Here is a 23,930-nt window from a genome sequence, read left to right as displayed (position 1 = left end):
CAATGATGTAGCTCTATAAGAAGAAGTTTCATTCTTTTTTGATTGATATTCCAAAACCAAATCATAGCACCGAATCCTACTAAGTTTCAGATCAAAATCATTACCATACAATTTATAAAAATAATATTTTAACATGTCCATCTTGTACCTTGGATCTAAAACTGAAGCAATTGTCAATATGTTATATAACAAAAAACAAAGAGAATGAGAAATATGTTATATATATATATATATATATATATATATATATATATATATATATATATATATATATATATATATATATTATATTATATTATATTATATTATATTATATTATATATTACTATGTATATATATATTATATGTGTGGATATCTTATGTTTATATATATATATATATATATATATATATATATATATATATATATATATAATTATTTATATATATTATATTATATTATATATTATATTATTATTACTATGTATATATATTATATGTGTGGATATCTTATGTTTATATATATATATATATATATATATATTTTTTATAGATATATATTTATTTTAAGTATATATTATATTATATTATATAATAATATAAATATAATAATATATATTATATTATTATGTATATATATTATATGTATATGCGTAGATATTTTATGCTTTTATATATATATATATATATATATATATATATATTTCTTTTAAATTTTTATAAATTTGTAATGTTATAAATTTGTTTATAAAAGATCTCACTAGTTAAATGATTAATTTGTTTTATACGTATATATTATATATATTATATTATATTATTATGTATATATATTATATGTATATTATATTATATTATATTATATTATATTATATTATATTACATGTATATGTGTAAATATATATATATATATATATATATATATATAAAAGTATATTTTATTTATATGTATATATACTATATTATATTATATTATATTATATTATATTATATTATATTATATTTTATGTGTAAATATATTATTTATTTATATATATTTTTTAGATTATTTAATAAATTATAAATAGTTTAGTAATTTAAGCGGGGACAGGTATTTGGGCGGGTATATATATATCCCCATCCCCAGTTGAAAATTTCGGGTATTACCCATACCCATACCCAGTCAAAGCGGGGATTCCCCGTCAAAACGGGAACGGATTCGGATGATACCCACAGGCACGGGTTTATTTGCCATCTCTAGTTGCATCAGTGAGCAGTGTTAAGTGATGGGTCATAAGCCTAATTTGATGATAACTTCATTTTAAATAGATTAATAAAAGAGTAGAATATGTTGGCAGCCATAGATAAGATTGATCTGCCTAAAAGTTAAAAAAGAGTTTTTGTCGTAAACTCTGATTTTTTGGATAAATAGTAACTTAGGTTTCCAAGTTTACCATTGTATTTATATCTCTTCAAAATCATCAGACCTACTCATAGAGCATAATAAACAAGTGAACATTTCTCAAGATTTCTCTGAAGAGTTATACATGTTTCAATTAAAACAAAGTTAATAACATATATGTTTAAGGAGTGTGAGAAAGAGATGGTAGAGGTAAAAAGCATGGATGATGTCGTTATTGCACAAGAGCTGAGGTATGCGTCTGCACGCTAGTGCATCCAACACATAAAGGCACCACAAGCACACCAAAAAGTAGAAAGCATTAAAGAAGCACATAATCCAACTAAATATGCGGCTCATGATATATTAAATACCATGACTAAAACTGTAAACTCAAATATCCTCCTAAAAGGATTACATGTTGCAAAACAACAAGTAATGCCAATGAAAAGCACACTCTCTGCACTCAGTTCCTTTGTGTCTTGGAGAATTATTCAAAATTGAAGCTACACTTGTATACGCAAAAACATGATCCCGACCTACAGGGATAGATCACAAAAGCCAATGTGTCTAAGAGAGGCATGAGTAAGCCAATGCCTTCTCCTCAGAAAGCTCTTCTCCTGTCAAGTCCAACTTCTTCCTTGAAAACTCGTCAATTGGAAGTCCTGAGCAAATTATTGGAGAAATAAAACAATTATCAGATGCATTCATTCAAGTTAGAACAAGTGGTTGTTTCAAAAAGTAGTGTAACTATTACAAAAACATCGTTTAATAGAAAAACAACAAAGCCTTTATTCAGCTAAAAATGATTCGGCTCAGTTAATTATTAGAGTTTTATAAATGTTATCTGTCAAGAATAAACGTTCTAGAAACTCAAACTGGCCCGTACTTTTAGTTGCATAGAAAGTATCATCCATAGAAGTGATTGTTAAAGTATCATGTGACAAAAACTAACCTTGGACAATTGTCCATTCGCCATTGGCACAAGTGACAGGGAATGAATAGATCAGTCCAGCTGGAACATTGTACGAACCATCGGAATATACTCCCATTGACACCCAGGTGCCCTAAAATAGCAATGCAAAAATAAACAATTAGCTTAGCAGGAGACACATACAAAACCTGAATTAAAAATCAAACAAATGCCTAACAAACCTGAGGAGTTCCAAGAACCCAATCTCTAATATGGTCACAGGCAGCGCTAGCAGCTGATAGTGCACTTGAAAGCTTTCTAGCTTTGATGATTGCAGCACCACGTTGTTGAACAGTTGTAATGAACTCCCCATTCAACCTTGAGGATGAAAATTTGCAGCAATGTTTCAATAAACACAATCTTAAAAAAAAAAAAAAAAACTACCATAATTTACACTATTTGCAACATACCAGGCATCATCAGCTACAAGTTCACGGACTGATTTGTCCCCAGCTGGGGTTGTAACAGTTGCATGGTTAACATCGGGATACTGAGTGGATGAGTGATTACCCCAGATTATGACATTCTTCACTTCAGAAACCTGAACACCAAGCCTTTCAGAAATTTGCCCCAGGGCCCTGTTGTGATCCAATCTAGTCAAACAAGAAATGTTTTTCTCTGGAATTGATGGGGCAAATTCCTTCAAGATCAATGCATTGGTGTTTGCTGGGTTAGCAACAACCAGAACCTGCAGGGTAATGCAACATCTTTTATAAATATTCCAATAAAACACAACTGAAAAAACATGTTTTTGAAAAAAATAACATGCAGTATACATTCCATGAATAGACAGGTTTTATTAAGATGGAATCACAAGAAACAAGAATTTCACCATATATACAGTACACCTGCACATATATAACTAGGTGAAGTTTATTCCATAATGCATAGTTCATATAAAGTTTCGAATCTCCTAAAAGTGGTCAAAGTTCAACAAGCAAGTACAAAAACTCAACCTAATCACGGGGATACATATAAAGTCATTGCAACTCCAAATATGTTAATGGCAGAAAAGCTGCAAATAAGATAAGCATATCTGCTTATATTTCATTGGACTTGTGTGAACCAACAAACTAACAGCTTTCAATTAGAAGACAAAATCAACATGCCCCAACAAAATACAACAAGATTTGTAATAAAAAAAAAGTTTAAATTTAATCAAATCTAGCTAATAAGGACTGCAGATTCAGATGAAAGGGATTACCTTGCAGTTGGCAGCAGCATGTTTTTCAAGGGCAGAAGCCTGAGACTTGTAAATTGAGACATTCTTAGACATCACATCTTTCCTCTCCATACCTTCTTTTCTTGGGAATCCACCAACCATCACAGCAATATTGACACCAGTGCATGCCTCAACCACATCAGTTGTTGCAACAACACCTGAAACAAAAAAATTCATACTATTGATTATATAAGCCACTAAAACAACATATCTCAACTCTAAGATCGAGTTTCTATGTTGTTTAAGCAACACTCAACAAGGGTTGTCAAACCTTTAAGAAGAGGGAACGCAGCATCAACCAGTTCCATTTTAACCCCGTTCAATGATTCTGCTGCTGGAGGAATATCAAGCATGTGGAGGATCACAGGCTGGTCAGGACCCAACATCACTCCTCTAGCAATCATAGGGACAAGAGCATATCCAATTTGCCCTACAATAGATAAAAGCACTTTATTAGCACATCAACATGATGACAAATAAATTTCCATGCATCCACAAGCAGACCAAACTCAGCTGATAGCAACAAATCATACCACCAGAAAACATCATTGTAAGTTTTTAACGAGGTATACAAATAACTTAAAACAACCCATAGATCTTTGAAAAGGAAAAAAAAAACAGAGAGAGAGTTCAGAAACACCATTTTCAAAACAAGAACAAAAAATCAATATAAAATGGTATAAAGAAACAAAAGAAAGTGCACCACCAGAAAAAAATTCAAATTGACTAAGGCTTCAATTTTCAGTTCAATTTAAGTGTACCGTGACAACAATGTTTCTTATAGAACAGTGATAAACACACAATACAATCAACAGATAGTAAGTCAACTTGCCACACAAAAATATCACAGAAAGATGTTTCTCATACAATCACAGAGAAGAAACATACCACGATACCATAAGATGACAAAAGAAATGCAGATACTCAAAACTAAACTAGTTTCAACTTTCACTCCCTGATGAAACATAAAACAAAGTCCATTTCTTTATAACAAAAAAAAAAACTTCACAAACAGTTAAATTAGAATCACAAGCCAAACTTACAAATCAAATCAACTAAAGCAAATCTACATAAAAAGGGATCACAACAAATAGACATAAACCTTCACCACTGTTCATCACAGGAACAGATCTGAGCCATAAGCAGATCAAGATTCAAACACAGCCAAAGACATCATTTTCATACAGACCCATAATTTAAGACAACCAAACCAATTCAAAACAACAATCGGACAACAGATCTCGCATTGAAAACACATAAGGGTAAAATCAAGCTATCGTGACGAATCTAAAACAAATGAACGGTACAAAAAACAGATTCTGGATATTAGAGGATTTACCTGCGGCGCCGGTGACAAGAACACGAACTGGGTCTTTGGCCATTTTGGAAGAAATGGAACGAATTGAAGGAACAGGAACGAAGAGGGTTGAAGCGATGAAGAACACTAGGAGTGAGTGAGGGAGTGAGGGTGGACTTGGGTATTTATTTCTGTGGAGATGGTTAGAAAGACGTAAAACGACGCCGCTTTGACTCTATATTTCTACCAGCGTAAAAGATGCAAATAATGTAGAGGAGTGTTACTATGTTATTTTTTATTTTTTTAGAGGAAAAAACTCTTGTTAGAAAAAAAAAAACATGTATATAAATTAATTAGTTTGTGCATAAAATTATATATAAAATTTTTTAACTTTTTTTATTTATAAATTAACTGTCTTATATAGAAAAAGAAACCTTTTTTTTATTTTTATTTCATAAATATTTCTGGATAAAGCTAATGTGGCCCTACTAGTTTAAAAATTGTATGAATAGAATGGAAAATAAAATTATATTTAGTAGAATGTTAACAATCAAATAGTTAAATTTAATTTATTTGAAATATCACAAATTAAATTTAAAGATAAATTAACTCAACGTTTTTCACTTTTGTAACAAAGTAGACCATGTCTTTTTAATACATTAACCTGTAAATAATTACAAAAGAGAAAAAAAATCAAGATGTCTCATTCAATATAATGTATTTTGAAGAGAGAAACAGAAGAAAAAAAAAAAAAAAAAAAAAAAAAAAAAAACTCAGCATAGAATCAAATTCAATTCAACTAAACTTTTTGTTTAACTGTTTTTACCTATGTCTTTGTTGCATTTCTTTCATAAAATACAAATTTTATTTTATATTTTTATTTATTTAAAAATAATAATATTAATATGTGAATTTGTAAAGGATAAAAATCATACATCTATTAAGAAATTAATATTATTTTAATAATGGAACTTTCACTATTATTCCCGATATGTACAGAAAAATAAAACTATAGTTATTTTAAGACGAAGTGAATTTTTTTTATTATATTTGACGAATTTTAAAATATAACGCAAAGGCGGGGTGAAACTTGTGAAATAATAAATATAAGACGGAGAAGGGATATTCTGTGTAGATGCTTAACAGAATCATTAAGAGAGGTTGCGTGGTCACGGAGCATCCGTTGATGTGGGGTCCACGGCACAGTTCTATTCGTGTGAGGCGTGTAATGAGACATCATCAGCCACATGTGTAGTAAAAGGTGGACCTTAGTTTTTAGCTTTTTCAAAGGTTGAGAATCTCTTTCCTAACCTCATAAAATTATTTCTTTTTTCTTTTTTTAATATTTTCTATAAATTATATATTATATATCCATTGACATTTGAACATGGAGTGTGATCAGAATCTGGTCATCAATTGGTCAAATACTGGATTAGTGAATTACTAATTCAATTAATATATCAATTGTTTGGATCCTAACAAATTTTAAAATTTTAAACTAATTTAGTAATTTATCTTTTCAATGCGTAGATTTAGTCCTTTTAATTAAATTTTGTTAAATTTATTTTACAATTCAAGCACATTTTATAATAGTATTTGACTTACCATTAAAGCAAAAATATGTCAAACAATATAAATAACTCAAATACAATTTTGAAAAGTGTATGAAACATCAAATAAACCTATCAAAATTTGATTAAAATGACTAAATCCATGTATTTCGAAAGATGAATGACTAAATTGGTTCAAAGTCTCAAAATAGACTAATTCTAAAATTATGGGACAAAAAACATATTTAACCCTAAAAATTAATGTTAAACTATATGTAAAAGTAAGATAATTGTTTTGGTCTAATTGATTATCTTTTCATCATTAGAAATCAAAAGTATACACCATTCTTTTAGGTTAAAATTCATTATAATTAAATTTATATTTTTATTTAATGATATTTTAGATAAATAGTTGGTAAACATATTTCATTTGTACTATAATTAAGAGAGAAATAATTATAATTTTAGTATAAAAATTTTAATTTCGTTAATTTTGTCTATAATAATTGTCCCGTGTATTTATAAAAAAATTAAAATTGTTATATTATTATTTTTATTTTAATCGATACATGTAACAATTATTAAAAAAACAAACATATGATTTAACCATTAATTAACAAAGTTCCAACAAAATTAAAAGAATTATAATTTGTATACTGTGAGACTATAATTTTTTTCTTATTACAGTAAAAATGAAATATGACTACTAAATCGATTATTTACCATAATATTTTAGTATGTTCAAAATAGTTATGACTAATGATATAATTTATAACTGAAAACAAATTGTATTGACTCTATATAAGAAGTTCAATAGAACTTCAAAATGTTTTGCAATTTTTTCTCAAGATAATGGCTATTAAATAATCTAGAGGTAATTATGTGATTACAAGTACTTTTATTAATGAGTACTCAGAATTACCTTTAGTTGTCTTTTTAACTTCTTAAAAAACATAATTATTATTCGACTTTTTTAAGCGCTAAGTACTTAATAAATTTAGGTATTTTTAATTGAGTTTCTATTCGGTGTTAAAAATATTTATTATTCTCCTTACAACAAAAAAGTCGTTATAAGACTACAAGTATAACTCTCTAAAGATAATATATGTAAAAATAAAAATTCTCTACAAGTTAAATATTTCTCAAAGTGAAGCTCTTCTAAAAAAATAACTATTTATAAATTGTTTCGTAACATGTTATTATGATCTAATACTTAGAGAAAATTTGATAAAAGCACATGAACAATATGTTGATATTTTATGTAAAGCTTTTAGTTCATTTATATGACATGTCTTTTATTTATATGCATCTTGAATAAGAACATTATGAGTGGTATGTTGATCTTTATCACATATCAAAGTTCTATCATAAGTTGGTAGCCTTGTTTATTTTATATTATCTTTAGTTCTAAGTATTCTATTCTTGAAATAACAACTATTTTAACATACAACAATAAGAACAAGTTTTGTACCTCTATGAGAATGTGTGAGTCAGTCATATGCTAAATTTATAAACACTGTAATAGATTTGAACATCATATTTGTCTTGTTAAAAAAATTTACTATGTGTCATGCTGTGTTTTTTTTTTGTATGAACTTGCATCGTATAAAATTTATGGAGATAAGACAATTTGATAATATAGTATAAAGTATAAGCATTTTAGAGCGACATTCTTGTAAATTTATCTTATGAATATTTTAGTTAGATAAAACTATATATTATTTGTTATGATCAAATTCAATAGTCATCTAGATTATATTGATCTATATAATGACTAGACTATTGTAGCACTTTTAGATAAAATTATTTCATGACTAAGGTGTCTTTAAAACTAAAACTTTGAAAAATCATTTCATGATCAAGTTGTTGCTTTAAATTGCCAAACAAGTGAATGTGACTTTTAATGCTCTTCAATAACCTTTTTGTGCTCAAACGGTAATCCAAAACACACATTTAATGTTTGAGAGCTCAAACCTATGCTTGTTTTGCATTGAAAGTCACAAATAATGTTTTGTGTTATTTTTCTTTCATTCTATTTTTCTTTCATTCGCTTCTTTTAACTAAACTTTATCCTTAACTAATTACAATGACCTTTAAATCATCAATGAGTCATTGCTTCTATTATCCATTTAATTTTATTGATTGACAATAAAAGTGCAATTATTGAAAGTCCTTTAGCCTCCATTTAATAAAGAAAAAAAATGGTATATAAAGAGAATGGTAAAGATAAATAAATAAAAAATAAAGTAAAAAAATTTTTGTTAAAGATAAATAAAAAAAAGAAATATATAATATTATTAATATTTTATTTATTTAGAAAATGGACATCCAAAAAAAGAGTTACATCCATTCTCGAACTTCGTAATTGATTATAACCTATCTTTAACCAAAAATATGTTTCAATTATATAAGTGTGAATGCATTGAAGTTGTCCTAATCGTAATATTTTTGTTTATATGCATAAATCTGAGGTATATATTATTTTATAAAATACTTCATTTAATTGCTCAAAGCAAAGATTGTCGTTGTAGTATAGTGGTAAGTATTTCCGCCTGTCACGCGGACGACCCGGGTTCGATCCCCGGCAACGGCGGTTTTGTGAATTTTTATAATTTCATGATTTTTGTATTTACTAATAAAAAAGTTTATTTAATTTTTAGTATCGAAGCTTGTCGTTGTAGTATAGTGGTGAGTATTTCCGCCTGTCACGCGGATGACCCGGGTTCGATCCCCGGCAACGGCGTTTTCTGTGGATTTTATAATTTCATGTTTTTTTTTTTTTTCTTTTTTTTGTATCATTGGGTTACATGGATTTCATTTTACTACATTGTATTTTATATTGCATCACACGAATACCAAACTGGTTAGCTTTTAATAACTAAAACTGAAATCTACCTGTCACAATTTTTTTTTTCTGACATCCGAAGTGAAATAGAATGTAATTTGATAAACCAATTTTCCTGAAGTTAATTCATAAGTGGTCAAAAGTAAATTAATATAATTGTATATAGTTGCTAATATGTAGTTAAGAATATTATATATGAGGTGGCTAACTTTATTTTATAAGGGGATATATTACATTACTATAAAATTATTTTTTATTACGTTTATGTATCTTTAATTATTTATACATAAAGTTAACTATAGCTCTTTGTTGGATAGAGAAATTATTTTTCTAGATGTTAGTTCATCATTATTAAAGTTGAGGCACTTTACCATCTTGTGAGCTGGATGAGTTCGATAAACTCCTAAAAATCACTATTTCCTGAGAAAGCAACTGAAAATAATTGAAGTTAGAGAGAAAATGGATGCATGTGGACATTGGACAAGAACAAACAACAAATTGACAAGAAAAACCAGACAACATTAAAGCAAATGTTTTTTTCACCACAAACACAAAGCTTAACAAAACCCTCAAATACATTGTATACACACTTCATTATCTGTCAGATTACAGAACAATGCACAATCCATCAGATGCTTATTTTCAACCAAAACAAGAATGAATGCAAATTATGTTTACACAAGAAAAAGGAAAAAGTCCCTCACAAACACTACTTCCCTATACATCTTCACACAAACAACTACTTGTAAGAAATTATGTGTTCGCTTTGATTCTCATCAGAATCCAAAATGAAATGAAAAAGAAACTATGTATCAAATCAAACCATCATGCTCCATGTATGTATGTATACATCAATCTTGTATATGTCAAATTAGAAAAATGAAATAGTTGCTGTGATGTGATGAAATTTCTTTAGGCACTTCGTGCTAGCATCTCCTGAAATTCAAGCATTGACCTCTCTTTCTGAAGCCTCATATCTTCACGAAACTTGCTGATGAATTCTTCTGCCTTTTGATCCACATGTAGTTGTGGAGACTTAGCAACCACAACTTTCCATGCATCCTCTATAGTGTTCAATCCACTACTCTCACCGTTTTGATTCGGGCTATGCTTATCAGTTAAACTTCTCTTAACAGTAGTTTCACTGTGGTGATTCTGGTTGCTACACTCATATATCAAATTTCTCTTCAAAAGGGTTTGGCTTTGGGTGTAACACTCACCAACCAAATTACCCTTTAAGATTGAATGCTCCTCTTTCTCCTTGCCTTTGCTTGTTTGCCCTTGTGCATGAACACTTCTGTTGTCGTTGGCATGCATGGACACAGAATTGGCCTTGTCAAAGAGGTCATCTATGTGTATGGCTGCACAGTGCTTGTGTTGAACATGGTAATAAGTAGTGGCACGAGGCCTTGTGGTGGTGAGTGAGTGATGAAGTTTAGAGTGTATGAGATGGCCAAGGGAGTGAAAAGCTGAGAGGAGGCGTTGAAGGGTGGTTTTGAAGGACTTGGGGATGTTGAGTTTGTGGAGTTTGTATTGGACTGTGTTGGAAAAGCTATTCCATGCCTTCTTTGCAGGTTGAAGCTTCTTACCTAGCCTCATGCGAGACATCACAAAGTGAAGGGTGTTTTTGGTTTGATCAGAGAAAGAGTACTTGGAAGAAGAAAGAATGTTTATCTAAAGGGAGGGAAAGAACTCTTAGAAATGGTTTTCAATCTCATGAAGGAACCCTTTGATGCCCCATTTTAGTTTTTAAACAATAAATTTGTTCTACAAGTTGCTACCATCTTTTTGGTGCCTCAAATTAGCACATTTCTGTCACAAGAATTACTCAACTGCCATTGCTTTGTTTTCTGCACTATTTGTCAAAAAATTGCACTTGATGGCATGAATTGAAATAACATGAAATCTTGATCTAAGGGTGTAATTATCAGTCCAAGCTCAACACTTTCGGCAGAATTGACAGCATAGAAGCAACCTTGGGTGCTAAGTATAGTGAGAAAAATGAGCAAAAGTATATTCTGTAAAGACCAATATTATAGGTTTTCCCATGTGGTGGCAGTATGCAACTTTTGAGTTGTATTGTGGGCTCCTTTTCTTTATTTCTAATGTAAAAGTCAGGTTGATCACTGATCAGAACCCCGCTCCCCATTGCAGAAAAGGAAAAAGAATGACATTTTCTTTGTTTCAGTTAGATTGCCACTGCCTTAAGTTTTGTGTAGTCATAAATCTTTTTCAAATATATTATGGTCAAATCACTTCATTTTCAAGAGTTCATAAAATCACTTTATCTACACTGAAGTCTAATCACCCTCTCTAATAATTAATGTGAGTTTCAGACTTCTTAAAATCACTTCATCTTCAGATTTCTTAAAATCAGTTTACCTGCACTCTAAGTCTAATCACTCCCACCCTCTTCAATAATTTGAGTGTTAGTTGAAATACACTAATTAGTAATCATGAACAATTTATGATAAAAATTTAGGATAAGTTGTAGTACTAACTTTTCCTCTATCTCAATCTATCAATGAAATGACCATTTTATGGACACATCTGCTTTCATTTTCCAAAGGAAGACATTGCGGATTTGAATGTCCCCTGTTGAATAGACTAGACGAATGAAAATGGACTGGCACTAAAAGTTTACACCACTCTTTCCCCATTTGTTTTGAAAGCATTGTGATTAGGCCATGTTTGGCAGCCAATTAGAGAGGATAGTGATTTTTGACTCACCACAAAACATAACACCGCCCCCTCCACTTTGCTTAGAAAGAGATAACATCAAACAGTAGAGTTTGGATATTTTTCATAATAGTATTATGGTCCTGTTTAAATTATCTTCTTCATAAGTATTTATAGACAAAAAGGATTAAAATGAACTGAACTTATTCCATAAGTTAAAATAACTTGTGTACATTTGGTTTTGGAAAAGTTGAATGAAAAATCTTCTATAAAAGTTAAGTCACAACATGAAAAACTTGACTCATTTTACATTTTTTTTTTCTTTTGTAAGTGTTTGAAGAAATTTATTTAAATAGCCTTTTCCTTTCTGTTAAAATCTGGAAACTCACTCTATTTAACATATCCATTTTAGCAGTAGTAACATCAGCCTGAAACAACTATTTCAGGATATTTAGTTTAATCGTTCACACTTGCTTCCACTGTAGAACCAAGGGCCTGCTACATCAAATTTAACAGAACAAGTATGGAATTGTTAGTATCATTCTTATTATTGTTATGTAAAGTGTGGTTGTAGCACAGTTCATCATTCGTCTATTAATTGAATCTCTAGATTTGTTAGAGGAGCTAAATTACATATGTATCAATGTACAATACCAATAACAATAGCTGTGTTTGAAGGCCAAAAGTAAAAAACTAGTACAGGGATTTATAGTGGAAGAGTTACAGGGTAAGAGTGAGATCCAAATCATATTAATCAAAAGTAAATTTTGCTACCTCTAAACCATACTACATATTCTATGCTCTATTCCATGTCATTTCCAGACTGCTGTAGATACTGACATGTTTTTTACAATAATTAGCCTAATATAGTTTTTTTACACTTGAGAGACTGATGCTACCTCATTAGGAAGAAGGTCATGCCTCACTATTCTCTTCAGCATTTGTAGAGGTAACAGATGGTCCAGTAATGGCATTTTTTGTGGGTGGTGGTGGAATGTATTTACTATACACCTTATCTTTGTTTTGGTTCCACCATTCTTCTGCTTGCTGCTCATTGAATCTTCGTTTACTGCACCACCCCTCCCCCAATAAAAAAAAAAGGAAAAGAGAAAACAGATAGATATAATATTAAAGACAGAAACAATTAAAATAAGAAAATCAATACTCTAACGGTATAATATAGTGGATTATAATGTTTCAAAGTGTTAACCTCCTGCCATCAAACTAAGTAAGGAAAAAAAAAAATCAAAAACCAAATTCCATAGAAGCTTTTCATATAATAAGGGTAACATTTGCCTTCCTCATGCCAATACTGTAAAAGAAGAAAATGTCTTTCTAAATCTCTCTCTCTCTCTCTCTCTCTCTCTCTCTCTCTCTCTCTCTCTATATATATATATATATATATATATATATATATATATATACACGAGTGTATCAATATCAAGTAGTAACAAACAAAAAAAAAGAAAGTTGAGAAGCTATCAATGCTCATCACTACCTCCACAAAGAGCAAATGGATATCATATAACATGATTGGTGGTCTGAATGGAAATAGAAGATCTTAAGAGATTTCAACATCTAGTTACCGTTTTAACCAAAAATATTAATTGTTACATGCAGTAGCCACATTACGAAGCAGGATTTTTTATGAAACTGCTAAAAAGCGATCAACATATACAATGATAAACATAATGACACAGAAAATATGTGGAAATTGGTTAAATAAGCAGTAGTTCTTATACCTGAATCTAATTCGTTTGAAAACTTTGTAACCATTAGGTAGTACAACGAGGGTGACATAAACACCTGACTCAAATTGTTCAATGATTGATCTTTCTCCTTCTGTCAAATGTATGCTGGAGTCCCTTAATCTTGAAATATTTCTTGAGTTTGGTGGACTCACTAGTGTACTAGATGTAGATGAGTTGCTGGTTTCTTCAAAAGTATTTTCTCCGTCTTGGGATGGAACAACCCCAGAAGAGTTACTATCCGAGGAAGGTAAATCAGGTGCACTTTGTGGCTTAGACTTGAGGCTCAGTCGAGAGGAAGAAGCTTCCAAACGTTTTTCTTCATCAAGAAACTCTTCAGCTTGAGCATGCATGGTTCTCAAAGTCTCATTGCCAGTCTCAGATTGCAAAGTCTCAATCACTTCACTCAACTAAGTAAACGAAATGCAGAAGCAAGTTCAGCTTGATACAAACTTCTCCACAAGCAATAACGTCAAAGCAGATAAAATAAACCAAGGAGGTAAATGTATTAAACCTTTTGCATATGGTAAAATCAACTTGTGCGTCTTAACTTTTCAAAAGTTTTTGCAGCTAACTTCTTCATAAATACCTATAGGCTATAAACTTATAAGGGGTATTTTGTATGTTAGGAATCAAATACTTATCTCAATCGAAAAGCTCTCATTAGCTAGAAGCTAATCTAAACCTAAGTATGATAAAGGCGTACTTGGACAAGCTTCTCCAAGGATTTACAGGAGAAATATATGAAGAATAAAATATAATTAACTTTCAGCTTGAAGAAAGTTATTGATCCTTTAAGGTGTCTTAGAACATAATAGTTATCAATATTAAAGATGGCAGATAATATTAAATCAGTGTAACAATAATTATGTATCTGTGAAACTCAACCTGACTGCAACTAAATGATTGCTTTTTGTTGCTCAGTTTTAGGGAATGTTGACAATCATTGGAGATAGTCATCTATTTTCTAATTCTTGCTGAAAGACTTTGGAAGAACAGTAGATTGTCATGGACATCTGCCCGATCATAAGATGTCTATGCAGTCTTGGTTTTCCAAATTTATCTCTTTGAAGAGATAAAATAAATGCAAGAGATGCTAAAACTGTGTCCGGACTACAAAATGGAGTTTGTTTCATATAAACTTAATGCAATAAATACACATAAATATAGGATAGTGTTCCATTTTACACTATAGGAATTTGTATAAAACATTGTTCCAAGACTCGAGCAAGAATAATTTGAACAAACTAGAGTTAAACTGTTAAGTCAAAATATAGAATTATGATACCTTATCTGTCATGGACTTAATAAAATCCTTTGCTTCCCTAAGCTTAGAAGATTCCTCTTCAAGAACTTTGTGAAGCTCTTGAATCTTCATGTCTTGTGTGTCATTCTTCTGCCTCAAACTTTTATTCTATGCAAGAAAATAATTATACACAAATTTTATTAATTGGGACAAGTTCTGGTCAGAGAATAAAGAACATAATTAATAGATATGAAAGTGGAATGAACTATGAAATATACTTTGTTTTGCAATTTTGAGAATTCTTGACTCATATGATCATTTTTCTTCTTTAAATTATCAATAAGGCTTCTTGAAAATCCAGGGGAGGTAGAACGAGGTGGGCTTGGTGGTCTTTTTTTAGCATATGGTGACATAGGTCTAATTGGTGGAGGTGGAGGTTGAGGATGACCTGACTGAATAAGAGGCTTGAAAAAATTCTGTGCAGAACTCAGCGAAATTGGAAATGCCACATCTTTCAGTTGCAAAGATATAGGAACTTGAGCTGCTCGAATCATGGAAGAAGTCTCATCTATATTTCCATGCTTAATAGTCCTGATCTCAAGGTATTTTATGGGTTCTGTAATGGGAGGCAAGAGAATTCTGGAAGACTTCACCTCTCCCCGTTCAAATCTTTCCCTTCCATATGAGGAACTAGAAGGACGACTAATTTCTTTACTTAAGTTTGAAGCAGTATCACCACCACCACCACCACCACCTTTTAGCTTAGCATAACAACCATCACACACACGATGTGGTTTGCTAGGTGTCGGAGCCAATGCTGCTTTAGAAGCCTTTTTTGAACTACAAGGATGGCAAAACACCAATCCACAATTATAGCAATTATGCCTTTTTCGGGTAAAACCAAATGGTTGTCGACAATCAGAGCAAACAGATTGATCAACTCCAGAAAGCCATTTATGTAAGCATATACAGCATGTAAAGGTAGAACCACATGAGATACTCCTAACATGCCTATCTTTCAAGGCTTCTACCAAGGTTGGAGTTTTCTGGTCATCTGTGTCTCCATGTCCTAGTCTTCCATTGGCACCTCTACCCCAAGTATATAGTTCACTTCTTGAAGTCAATACAGCAACATGATTTGCTCCGCATGCTATTTCCTCCACGAACTCACCTACCAACTTATCTCGCACTAGAATTGGGACTTTTCCATCAGAATTTGGATTTCCTAGTTGACCATATGATGTGCCTCCCATTGTAAAAACATGACCAGATACAGTGAGTGCAACTGTCATAGTGTACCCACATGCAATCTGGTTAAAGCTATAATCAGCAAGGGCAGCTACACAAGTTGGTTGAAGGTAACTATCCTTGTTAACATGACCCAAACGATACTGGTCACCATCACCCCATGTGAAGATCTTCTTGGATGAAGGGTTTGAACCAGAAGGGTCCATAATCTCTATAATAGCTGCTGAATGCCAAATTCCACATGCAACTTTAATAGCCTTGTGTCCACTCAATAATTGTACCTGCTTTGGATATGATACACACTCTCGATCTCCATGGCCTAATACACCAAATCTTCCATCACCAAAGGTAAACAATTTCCCAAGGGTGGTTGCTAATGCTGAATGCCATGCGCCACATGCTACGGATACAACCTGATGTCCCTCTAAAGTGCCACTCACCCTCTTTGGTATACAGTAGTTAACATCACTGCCATGACCAAGAAGTCCTGAACTATTTGTAGCATCACCCCAGGTGAACAAGTCACCAGATACAGACACGGCACATGAATGGTATTCACCACATGCAACAAAAGACACGTTGGTAATTGCTAGGGAATCTACAAGATGAGGTCGACCAAAATCTTTTTCAAAGCCATGGCCAAGTCTTCCACCAGAGTCCTCTCCCCATGTAAAAACCTCACCTTGCCTTGTAACTAAAGCAATGTGACGTACACCGGGCCCAATCTGATTGACATCAAGAACAACATTAGATTCTAATGCCTTAGGAGTCAACACATCAATCTTACTAGAAGCTTGAGTCCCCAATCCATCAGATGAATTTCCATCTCCCCAAACCTCTCCCCATATGAAAACATCACCAAGGGATTCTATGTCATCTAGTCCTGATCCTACACTACTTGAGTGGCTAATACTTGATATGCTAATACGAGAACCATCTCCGACACTTGTCCTCTGTAGCATATTTGTATCCGATCTGGACCAAGACGAAGTAGAGTCATGAGATACCGATTCGAAAGAAAACCTGCTACGGCCAATGCTTGATGCGAACTCTAGTGTTCCAGCAACTAAGTCAACACTATCCTGCAAGAGAGAGTCAAAAGAATTAATTTACCTAAATGCTCTAAAAACATAGATGTTAGAAATAATACACACACATATATATACATGTGTGTGTGTGCACCCGTGCAAAACAACTTGTGCTTTAACAAGAATTCTCATGGTTTCCATGACCAAGTAGTTAAAAATAGGAAGTAGCAACTGTGTAATATATAAACTAAGATAAGTTGAAAATAAACTGTCATTTAAACAATTTTTTTTAACTCACATTGGTTAAATCACTTATTCCACGCTTAATACGGTCTCCAGTGGAAATTAATGCTTTAAGGCATGAAAACCATATCTCTACCTCTGCTTGGTCCTTGCAGATCTAACGATATGAAAAGGGGAAGCAACAGATTCAAAATTTATACGAAATTGACAAATTTAAATTTAAAATTACTGTGTTTTCAAACCAGATCAAGTGATCTTTCCCCCTTCTTGTAAATCAGTGAAAATGACAGATAATCCTTTTCAGGACGCAAGTATCTTCTAAAGACGGCCTGCAGTTAAAAGGAAACCCATGATATCTTTATCAGAGTGCTAACATAACCATGAATCTAGGCTCCAAAGACAAACATATAACTCACAGTTCTCTGTCCTGGGATGATGTGTGAAACAGAAGCTAATTTTAGATTCTTTTCCTTTCCATGAGAAATCCAAATCAGCTTTGTTTCATCCTGATAATGCCACAGAATATGAAATCATTCTTGAAGAGATATGAAATTCAATATACAAATAATAAGCATGTACCATTGTTTGGACAGTATACTGAATTTTCTTCAGCACACACACTCACCGATGAGAGTCTGAACGAACAAAATTTCGGCTTCCCTTTTCGACTATACTTTACTAACTGAGTACCCTTTTTTAATGTAATGAACGCCTTCATAAAGAAACAAGAAAAAAAATAAATTAAGTGGAGCATCGAAGCAACATAATCTCTAGAGAATCATATCACAGTGATAATTTCTATTCCAGAAAAAAAAAAAAAAAAGATTCCTTAGTATTTTCCTCGTTTAGATAAAGTGATTTTGAAATGAACAAACTGGCAAGCTTTGAAGGCATGTCTTATCTCCAACTACACTCCTTCTATCCAGGGAAACCCATATAAATTTTAACTAGAGTTCTATAATCAATACACCATAACAAAAGATTCCTCAATATTTCGATTTTTCTTTTCATGATAACAACTTCACAAATGAATACTCACTTGAAACAAACAAGCATATCCATGCCTAATGTGAGAAATTAAAATAAAATAAAAGTTCTAATATTTTTCTGTTACAAACCAAAGCAAACATTCTTTTAAATATTTTTCAGATAAAAGCTTTTGGTGGTGAAACTAACTTGCTCGACACGCTCAGAACTTCCAAAGATAGAAAGATCTGCCATTCCATCTGAGAGAAATTGTAAGGAAACCACAGAAGAGGACAAAGCTCAAGCGTCATGCTTTCTACTTAGGCCTCTCATCAAAGTCTCCGAAAACCTCAAGATGAAAATTTTCCCCCAGAATTTGGACAATGTTAAGGAAAATGAAGAATAAAAACCCCAGACTCATATATGGCAGTGGTGGCTGTGCATGACATGTGCTATAGAATCGGAATCAGAAAATGACCCAGATGACGATTAATCATGGCACTGCCAAAGAGATTGAAAATGTACTATAGAATCAGAATCAGAGAATGACCCAGATGACGATCAATCATGTCCCTCCCAAAAAGATTGAAAATTTTCAAAGAGGGTGTGAAAGTTGCATCAACATGTGTGTGATCAGTTTCTGAGCAAGATTGGATTGAGCAATTGAGAGAGAGATGCGAAAGTTACGTAAAAGGAAAGGGAATGAGATATTGGCGCCCTTCTGAAACTGCTTCCACGTTCCCCGACTAATGACATGTTTGGTTTTCAGTTCAAAATTTACTTTTAAAACTGAAAAAAAAGAAGAAGCTATTTTTGGGCTAATAGCGTTTATATAATTTTATTTTAATAGTTAAACCATTTGTTCTTAATAAAATAACCTGAGTAATATTTGACTTTATTCATTTTTAAATTCTATTTTCTTTGAGACAAAATATTATATTGAAGTAGTAAATTTAAAAAAAGAAATAAATTAAAATAACTTTTTTAATTTTTGTAAATAAATAAATTAAATTTAACTTTGTAGTTTTTAAGTTTTTTTTTTTTTTTTGAGGACAAGAATTTATGGATATATTATTTATGTATTATTTATTATATATTGTTTGAATGTATATGGGAATGTAATTTATTTCTTAAAAGTGTGATTTTAATATATTTGACTTAATCATATTTTAATTCTCCAATAACCTCTAGCAGTAGAGATCAAGAAAATAGTAGATAGTTCAATGTTCAATTGTTTTATTATTTAAAACCTTATACTATAAATAAAAGTTTTATTAATAGAGTTTCATTTTATAAAAAATATTATTTCTTTAAAATTCTTTTATAAAAAAAATTCTTTGTTTTCTCTTCAAATAATTGATCTTATTCTTGTAAATAGTTTTACACATCCAATCGATCAAAATTTAAATTTAATTTTTGCATGGTGTACTGTTTTGAGTTGTTAGTGATTTTTTGGTCCATACATGTTATTCAAAATGGCTCAAGGTGAAACTCTCTATGATTGTGATTATGAGGATGTGTTTGATCTTTGAAAGAGTTTTCTTTTTTTAGTTATAACATCCTCTAAGAACTAGAGTTGTTAGAGTAATCTTTGAGCCAGAATTTTTTATCTCGGGTAATGGAAGCTACTTTAAATTTAAATATTAATCCTATATGACGAGATTGAATTGAGAAATGGTGAAGTTTGATGTTTCTTTTGTGTGAAATTTGATTTAAGTTGTATTGGTTCTTGGTATGAATTTTGGGCTAGTTTTGCACCGATAATGATACTGATTAGTTGCATGATATGGCTATATTTGTCTTAGACATTGAGTGAAATGCCTAAATAGTTTTAATCATGACAAAAAGAATAGAGAGGAGAGGAATGGGGGAACAGGTTGAATCAATGGTAGTGATTTGGCAATCAAATGTGAACTTGAGGGTATAATGATCAAAAAATTGCAGGATCTTTGTATCTCTTGAAGATGTCTTCAATATCTGCCATGACTGCTTCTGGTAAGGGTCTCTCAGTTGTTGTAAAAGCATCAATGTCCTCTTTTAGCTGCTCCACAGAGGTTGCACCAATAATTGAACTAGTCATGAATGGACGATCTCTTGCAAATCCAAGTGCAAGCTGAACAGGAGTTAGACCATGCTTTTTCGCCAACTCAAGATACTTTATAGTAGCTTCCTGAAATCCAGCAAAAAAAATAAAAATAGGGAGGTTCTTCAGTATCGTCACCATATTTTAGAACATAGTCTAAAACTATATGTATAAATTTTCCTGCAAACAATTATAGAAGAAAATGAAAAGATTATATGAATTATATTTCTCATATAAGATCAAATAAATGTATGAACTTAACTTCTACAACAGTTCTCTTATTTGGCTTTTCCAAAACTTACATGCATCAATTGATTTTAACTCCTCGGTTCAATTTAGTTCCAAATAAGATCATGTTAGGTATCATTATGAACTTTGATATCTCAGCAATTCTGACATATTCAATTTAGTTCGTTTTCTCTTCTTTTCTACTTTTACATGTATTTGCAGAGAAGTTTACACAAACAGAACTAAACTCCAAATATAAGAACTAGATGGTGTACCCTTGCCACTGATTTGTTATATCTTTCCATGTAACCGGGAAAGAGGTTCAACCTTCCTCTTTTTGAAGCTTCAGAGTTTATATCTATATATTTTCCTGTGAGTGATCCACCTCCAAGTGGGGAATAGGATAGTAAGCCAATATTGCAATTCTTTGGGTGACAAACTTCCACAAGATCAACTGCAAAAAATTAGAGGAACAAAGAATTTAAAGAAGCTTACAAAAATGGAAAAGTACAATTTCCCCGTTCAACATAGAATCATATATGCACTTTGATCCTTAAATCATGTGACCATTTTTTATTGCAAAGATTCAAGTTATCCCTTTTTCATCTTAGAAAGATAAGGTTTGCATCCATCTATATATTATTATTTGTCATATCTCTAATCAATATTGGATCTCCAACACTTCTTACTTATTTCAGTTTAGGTAAAAGTTCATTTGATTTTGCTTCTTTTTTTCTTCTAGATGTTTTTGCTGAGAAAGCTATCCATGATGAATGTCACAATCTCACCTTCAAAACGACATCTCACAAGCAAGCTATAGCTGTTTTGGATACTGACAATCTTTGGAAGGCCTTCAACTTTAGCTGCATGGACAAACTCCATCACTCCATAAGAAGTCTCATTTGAAACACCTATGTAGCGTACCTGTGATGCACACACAGAAATCTCAAGAAACTGAATCCCAATCTCATGCACTAGAGAAGAAACATGACATTGTGATCAGAATATTAGAATTTCATGTTACGATTGGCACAAATTTCTTGGAAAAGTAAGCAGATGAGACAGTGAATCCTAGCTTGATTGGACAAGAAGGTTATAGGTTCATGCTTCCAACCAAGAGACATACAATTGTCTGTTTCTATTTACAGGCTTGTAATAGGATGAGACATTGGCCACATAACATAGCAAAACAACCAAACTTTTGAGAGTCAAACTATTCATTCTACCATTTCTCAACTTCATTTTCTCCGCAAAAAGTAACACTAAAATTAAGCAAAGAAAGTTACAACTTACAAGCAAATATCAATAATTTCAGTTGGAATAAAGTGAATTAATAGACATCAGTCACCTTTCCTTCATTGATAAGTTCTTGGAAGGCTTGCAACTGCTCAACAAATGGCACACTGGGTCTCCATTTTGAAGGATCATAAGTAAATTCACCAAATAGTGCAACATATCGATCTGGCCTATAATGAAGCAGTGCACCGTATATTCAAAAATCAATAGTTCAAAAACTTTTACCTTTCAGTTTCAAGAAGATGCAAATAGGAGAACACTTGCAACTTGTTTGTTGATATGATGATATATCACATAAATGCACAACGAAAACTATAAACAAGTTTCCCACGGATTTACACAAGTTCAAATTACATACACAACTAATAATGTAACAAAAAAAGATAAGTGAGACACAGATGTTTGCGTTGTGTAAACTCACCAGTGAATTTGCAGCAAATCAATATAGTCAGTGCCGAGGCGCTTAAGGCTTTTTTCCACACTTTCTCTGATATTTTCAGCATCAACTCGCAAAACATTTGCATTCTCACGCACGTAACTCGACCTTTCAGAATAACCACATACTTTTGTAGCCACAATAATCTATTCACAGAGATGTTACACAAATGGTTTCAAATTCTTGAGAGTGGACTCAGCAAAAACCATCCAAAACGGTTGAAAACCAATTCTCAGGATCAGTTCATCATCATATATAGCAAAACTATGATATACTAATAAGATAAGTGTATCAGATACTATGCTAATAACTAGATAGGATAGGTACAATGACAGATATGGATTTAAAAATATATAAAATTTCTTGAAACATAATAGATGTATAATTGCAATTACACGGATCTAAATTAAAATCACATTTGCTACACATTATTGTTAAAATAAAAGACTATAAACTATTGTGAGTCATCAGATTATTAGCACTTCATCAATAGACAATGTATTTTAGAGTATAATGAGCATTCAATACCTTATCACGAGGTTGAGACTTGAGCCAACTACCAATATAGAGATCAGTTCTTCCTTGTGTCTCTTTCTTCATTGGAATTGGGTACTGCAATCAAGAGACATAGAATTGTCTGTTTTTATTTACAGGCTTGGACAATCTTATTTTACATACTAATTTGTAGAGTTGAGTGGGTTGAAAGGGCAAATTCTAAGAAAAATGATCTCTAAAATCCATCAATTAAACGAAAACTCATTTGGGAAATTTGGTTTTCCTAAATTTCTAACCTTTCCTCTCTTAAACAATACAGCAATCATATCTTCTACAGTAATTGGTTTCTTTAACACTGTCATAAATCATTTCACAAGGGGGAAATAAATAACAAAAATAAAATAAAAAATTGAAACACTTCAGCTACATCTAAACACACACGGCAAATGCAGATGAAGATGAAGAACAATCTTACAGCCTCAGCAGTATCGAGAGCGTTAATGCCACGGTCAAACGCGTAATTAAGAATGTCGTGAGCCTCTTTCTCCGTGTTCTGCTCCCCAAAGGTCATCTGAAATCGACAACGTGGTACCAACCAAAATGAAAACGAAGGAAGGAATAACAATAACAATAACAATAACAATGTCGTTCCTTTTATTTTGTTTGAATGTAGGAGAAAAAGATGACATACAGTGCCAAGAGTGATTTCGCTGATGTTGAGGTCGGAGTCTCCTACGTTCCTGTACTGCAACGGCTGGTTGTTGAGGGCACAGAACAGAGGCCAAACACTTGCACTGCTCTTCTTCTTAGTGTTTCTTGGAAGGGTGAAAGAGCGAATAAAGGGCAATGGTGATTTGAGAGGGTGAGAAAGATAATGGTTTTGACATGAAGAATAAGAAGAAGAAAAAGAAGCATTGAAGGAACACATAGAAGCCATGTTGGAGGTTATCCTTTGCACAGACTCTACTCACTCTACAAGACTCTACAAGTGAA

At 31.9% G+C, this 23,930-nt stretch overlaps 4 protein-coding genes and 2 non-coding genes across 8 annotated transcripts; 2 read left to right on the top strand and 4 right to left on the bottom strand.

Moving 5' to 3' along the window:
* Positions 1–1,562: 1,562 nt before the first annotated feature.
* LOC114189998 (malate dehydrogenase, cytoplasmic) lies at positions 1,563–5,078 on the bottom strand. The gene is made up of 7 exons (XM_028078734.1): positions 4,889–5,078; positions 3,821–3,979; positions 3,532–3,707; positions 2,738–3,015; positions 2,510–2,645; positions 2,310–2,421; positions 1,563–2,019 (listed from the first exon to the last, which is right to left on the bottom strand). Exons 1-7 carry the CDS (start codon positions 4,929–4,931, stop codon positions 1,925–1,927), a joined length of 999 nt encoding a protein of 332 aa, XP_027934535.1. The 5' UTR covers positions 4,932–5,078; the 3' UTR covers positions 1,563–1,924.
* Positions 5,079–8,917: 3,839 nt separating this feature from the next.
* TRNAD-GUC (transfer RNA aspartic acid (anticodon GUC)) lies at positions 8,918–8,989 on the top strand. The gene has a single exon. It is a non-coding gene; the product is annotated as a tRNA-Asp (tRNA).
* Positions 8,990–9,067: 78 nt separating this feature from the next.
* On the top strand, positions 9,068–9,139 carry TRNAD-GUC (transfer RNA aspartic acid (anticodon GUC)). The gene has a single exon. It is a non-coding gene; the product is annotated as a tRNA-Asp (tRNA).
* Positions 9,140–9,739: 600 nt separating this feature from the next.
* LOC114192194 (uncharacterized) lies at positions 9,740–11,025 on the bottom strand. Its single transcript, XM_028081829.2, has one exon. It carries the CDS (start codon positions 10,847–10,849, stop codon positions 10,154–10,156), a length of 696 nt encoding a protein of 231 aa, XP_027937630.1. The 5' UTR covers positions 10,850–11,025; the 3' UTR covers positions 9,740–10,153.
* Positions 11,026–12,506: 1,481 nt separating this feature from the next.
* On the bottom strand, positions 12,507–19,207 carry LOC114192193 (PH, RCC1 and FYVE domains-containing protein 1-like). Of its 3 annotated transcripts, none has more exons than XM_085676172.1 (9): positions 19,087–19,207; positions 18,059–18,145; positions 17,850–17,939; positions 17,676–17,762; positions 17,489–17,590; positions 15,193–17,244; positions 14,957–15,082; positions 13,663–14,078; positions 12,507–13,000 (listed from the first exon to the last, which is right to left on the bottom strand). In XM_085676172.1, the coding sequence occupies exons 1-9, from the start codon at positions 19,153–19,155 to the stop codon at positions 12,796–12,798; spliced, it is 3,234 nt and encodes a 1,077-aa protein (XP_085532298.1). In that variant the 5' UTR covers positions 19,156–19,207; the 3' UTR covers positions 12,507–12,795. The 3 variants fall into 3 exon arrangements, with proteins under 3 accessions (XP_085532298.1, XP_085532300.1, XP_085532299.1); XM_085676174.1 differs by having other exon boundaries at positions 12,507–12,989; positions 19,087–19,202; XM_085676173.1 differs by having other exon boundaries at positions 18,610–19,145.
* Positions 19,208–20,149: 942 nt separating this feature from the next.
* On the bottom strand, positions 20,150–23,930 carry LOC114190537 (uncharacterized). Its single transcript, XM_028079463.2, has 8 exons — positions 23,629–23,930; positions 23,413–23,508; positions 22,971–23,054; positions 22,428–22,588; positions 22,059–22,176; positions 21,499–21,634; positions 20,986–21,164; positions 20,150–20,569 (listed from the first exon to the last, which is right to left on the bottom strand). The coding sequence occupies exons 1-8, from the start codon at positions 23,872–23,874 to the stop codon at positions 20,330–20,332; spliced, it is 1,260 nt and encodes a 419-aa protein (XP_027935264.1). The 5' UTR covers positions 23,875–23,930; the 3' UTR covers positions 20,150–20,329.

Source organism: Vigna unguiculata, chromosome 7 (genome assembly GCF_037176805.1).
Source record: "Vigna unguiculata cultivar grain cowpea cultivar isolate G323 ecotype 2 chromosome 7, ASM3717680v1, whole genome shotgun sequence".
Taxonomy (NCBI): Eukaryota; Viridiplantae; Streptophyta; class Magnoliopsida; order Fabales; family Fabaceae; genus Vigna; species Vigna unguiculata.
Note: the sequence above shows the minus strand (reverse complement) of the source record. Positions and strands in the feature narration are given on the sequence as shown.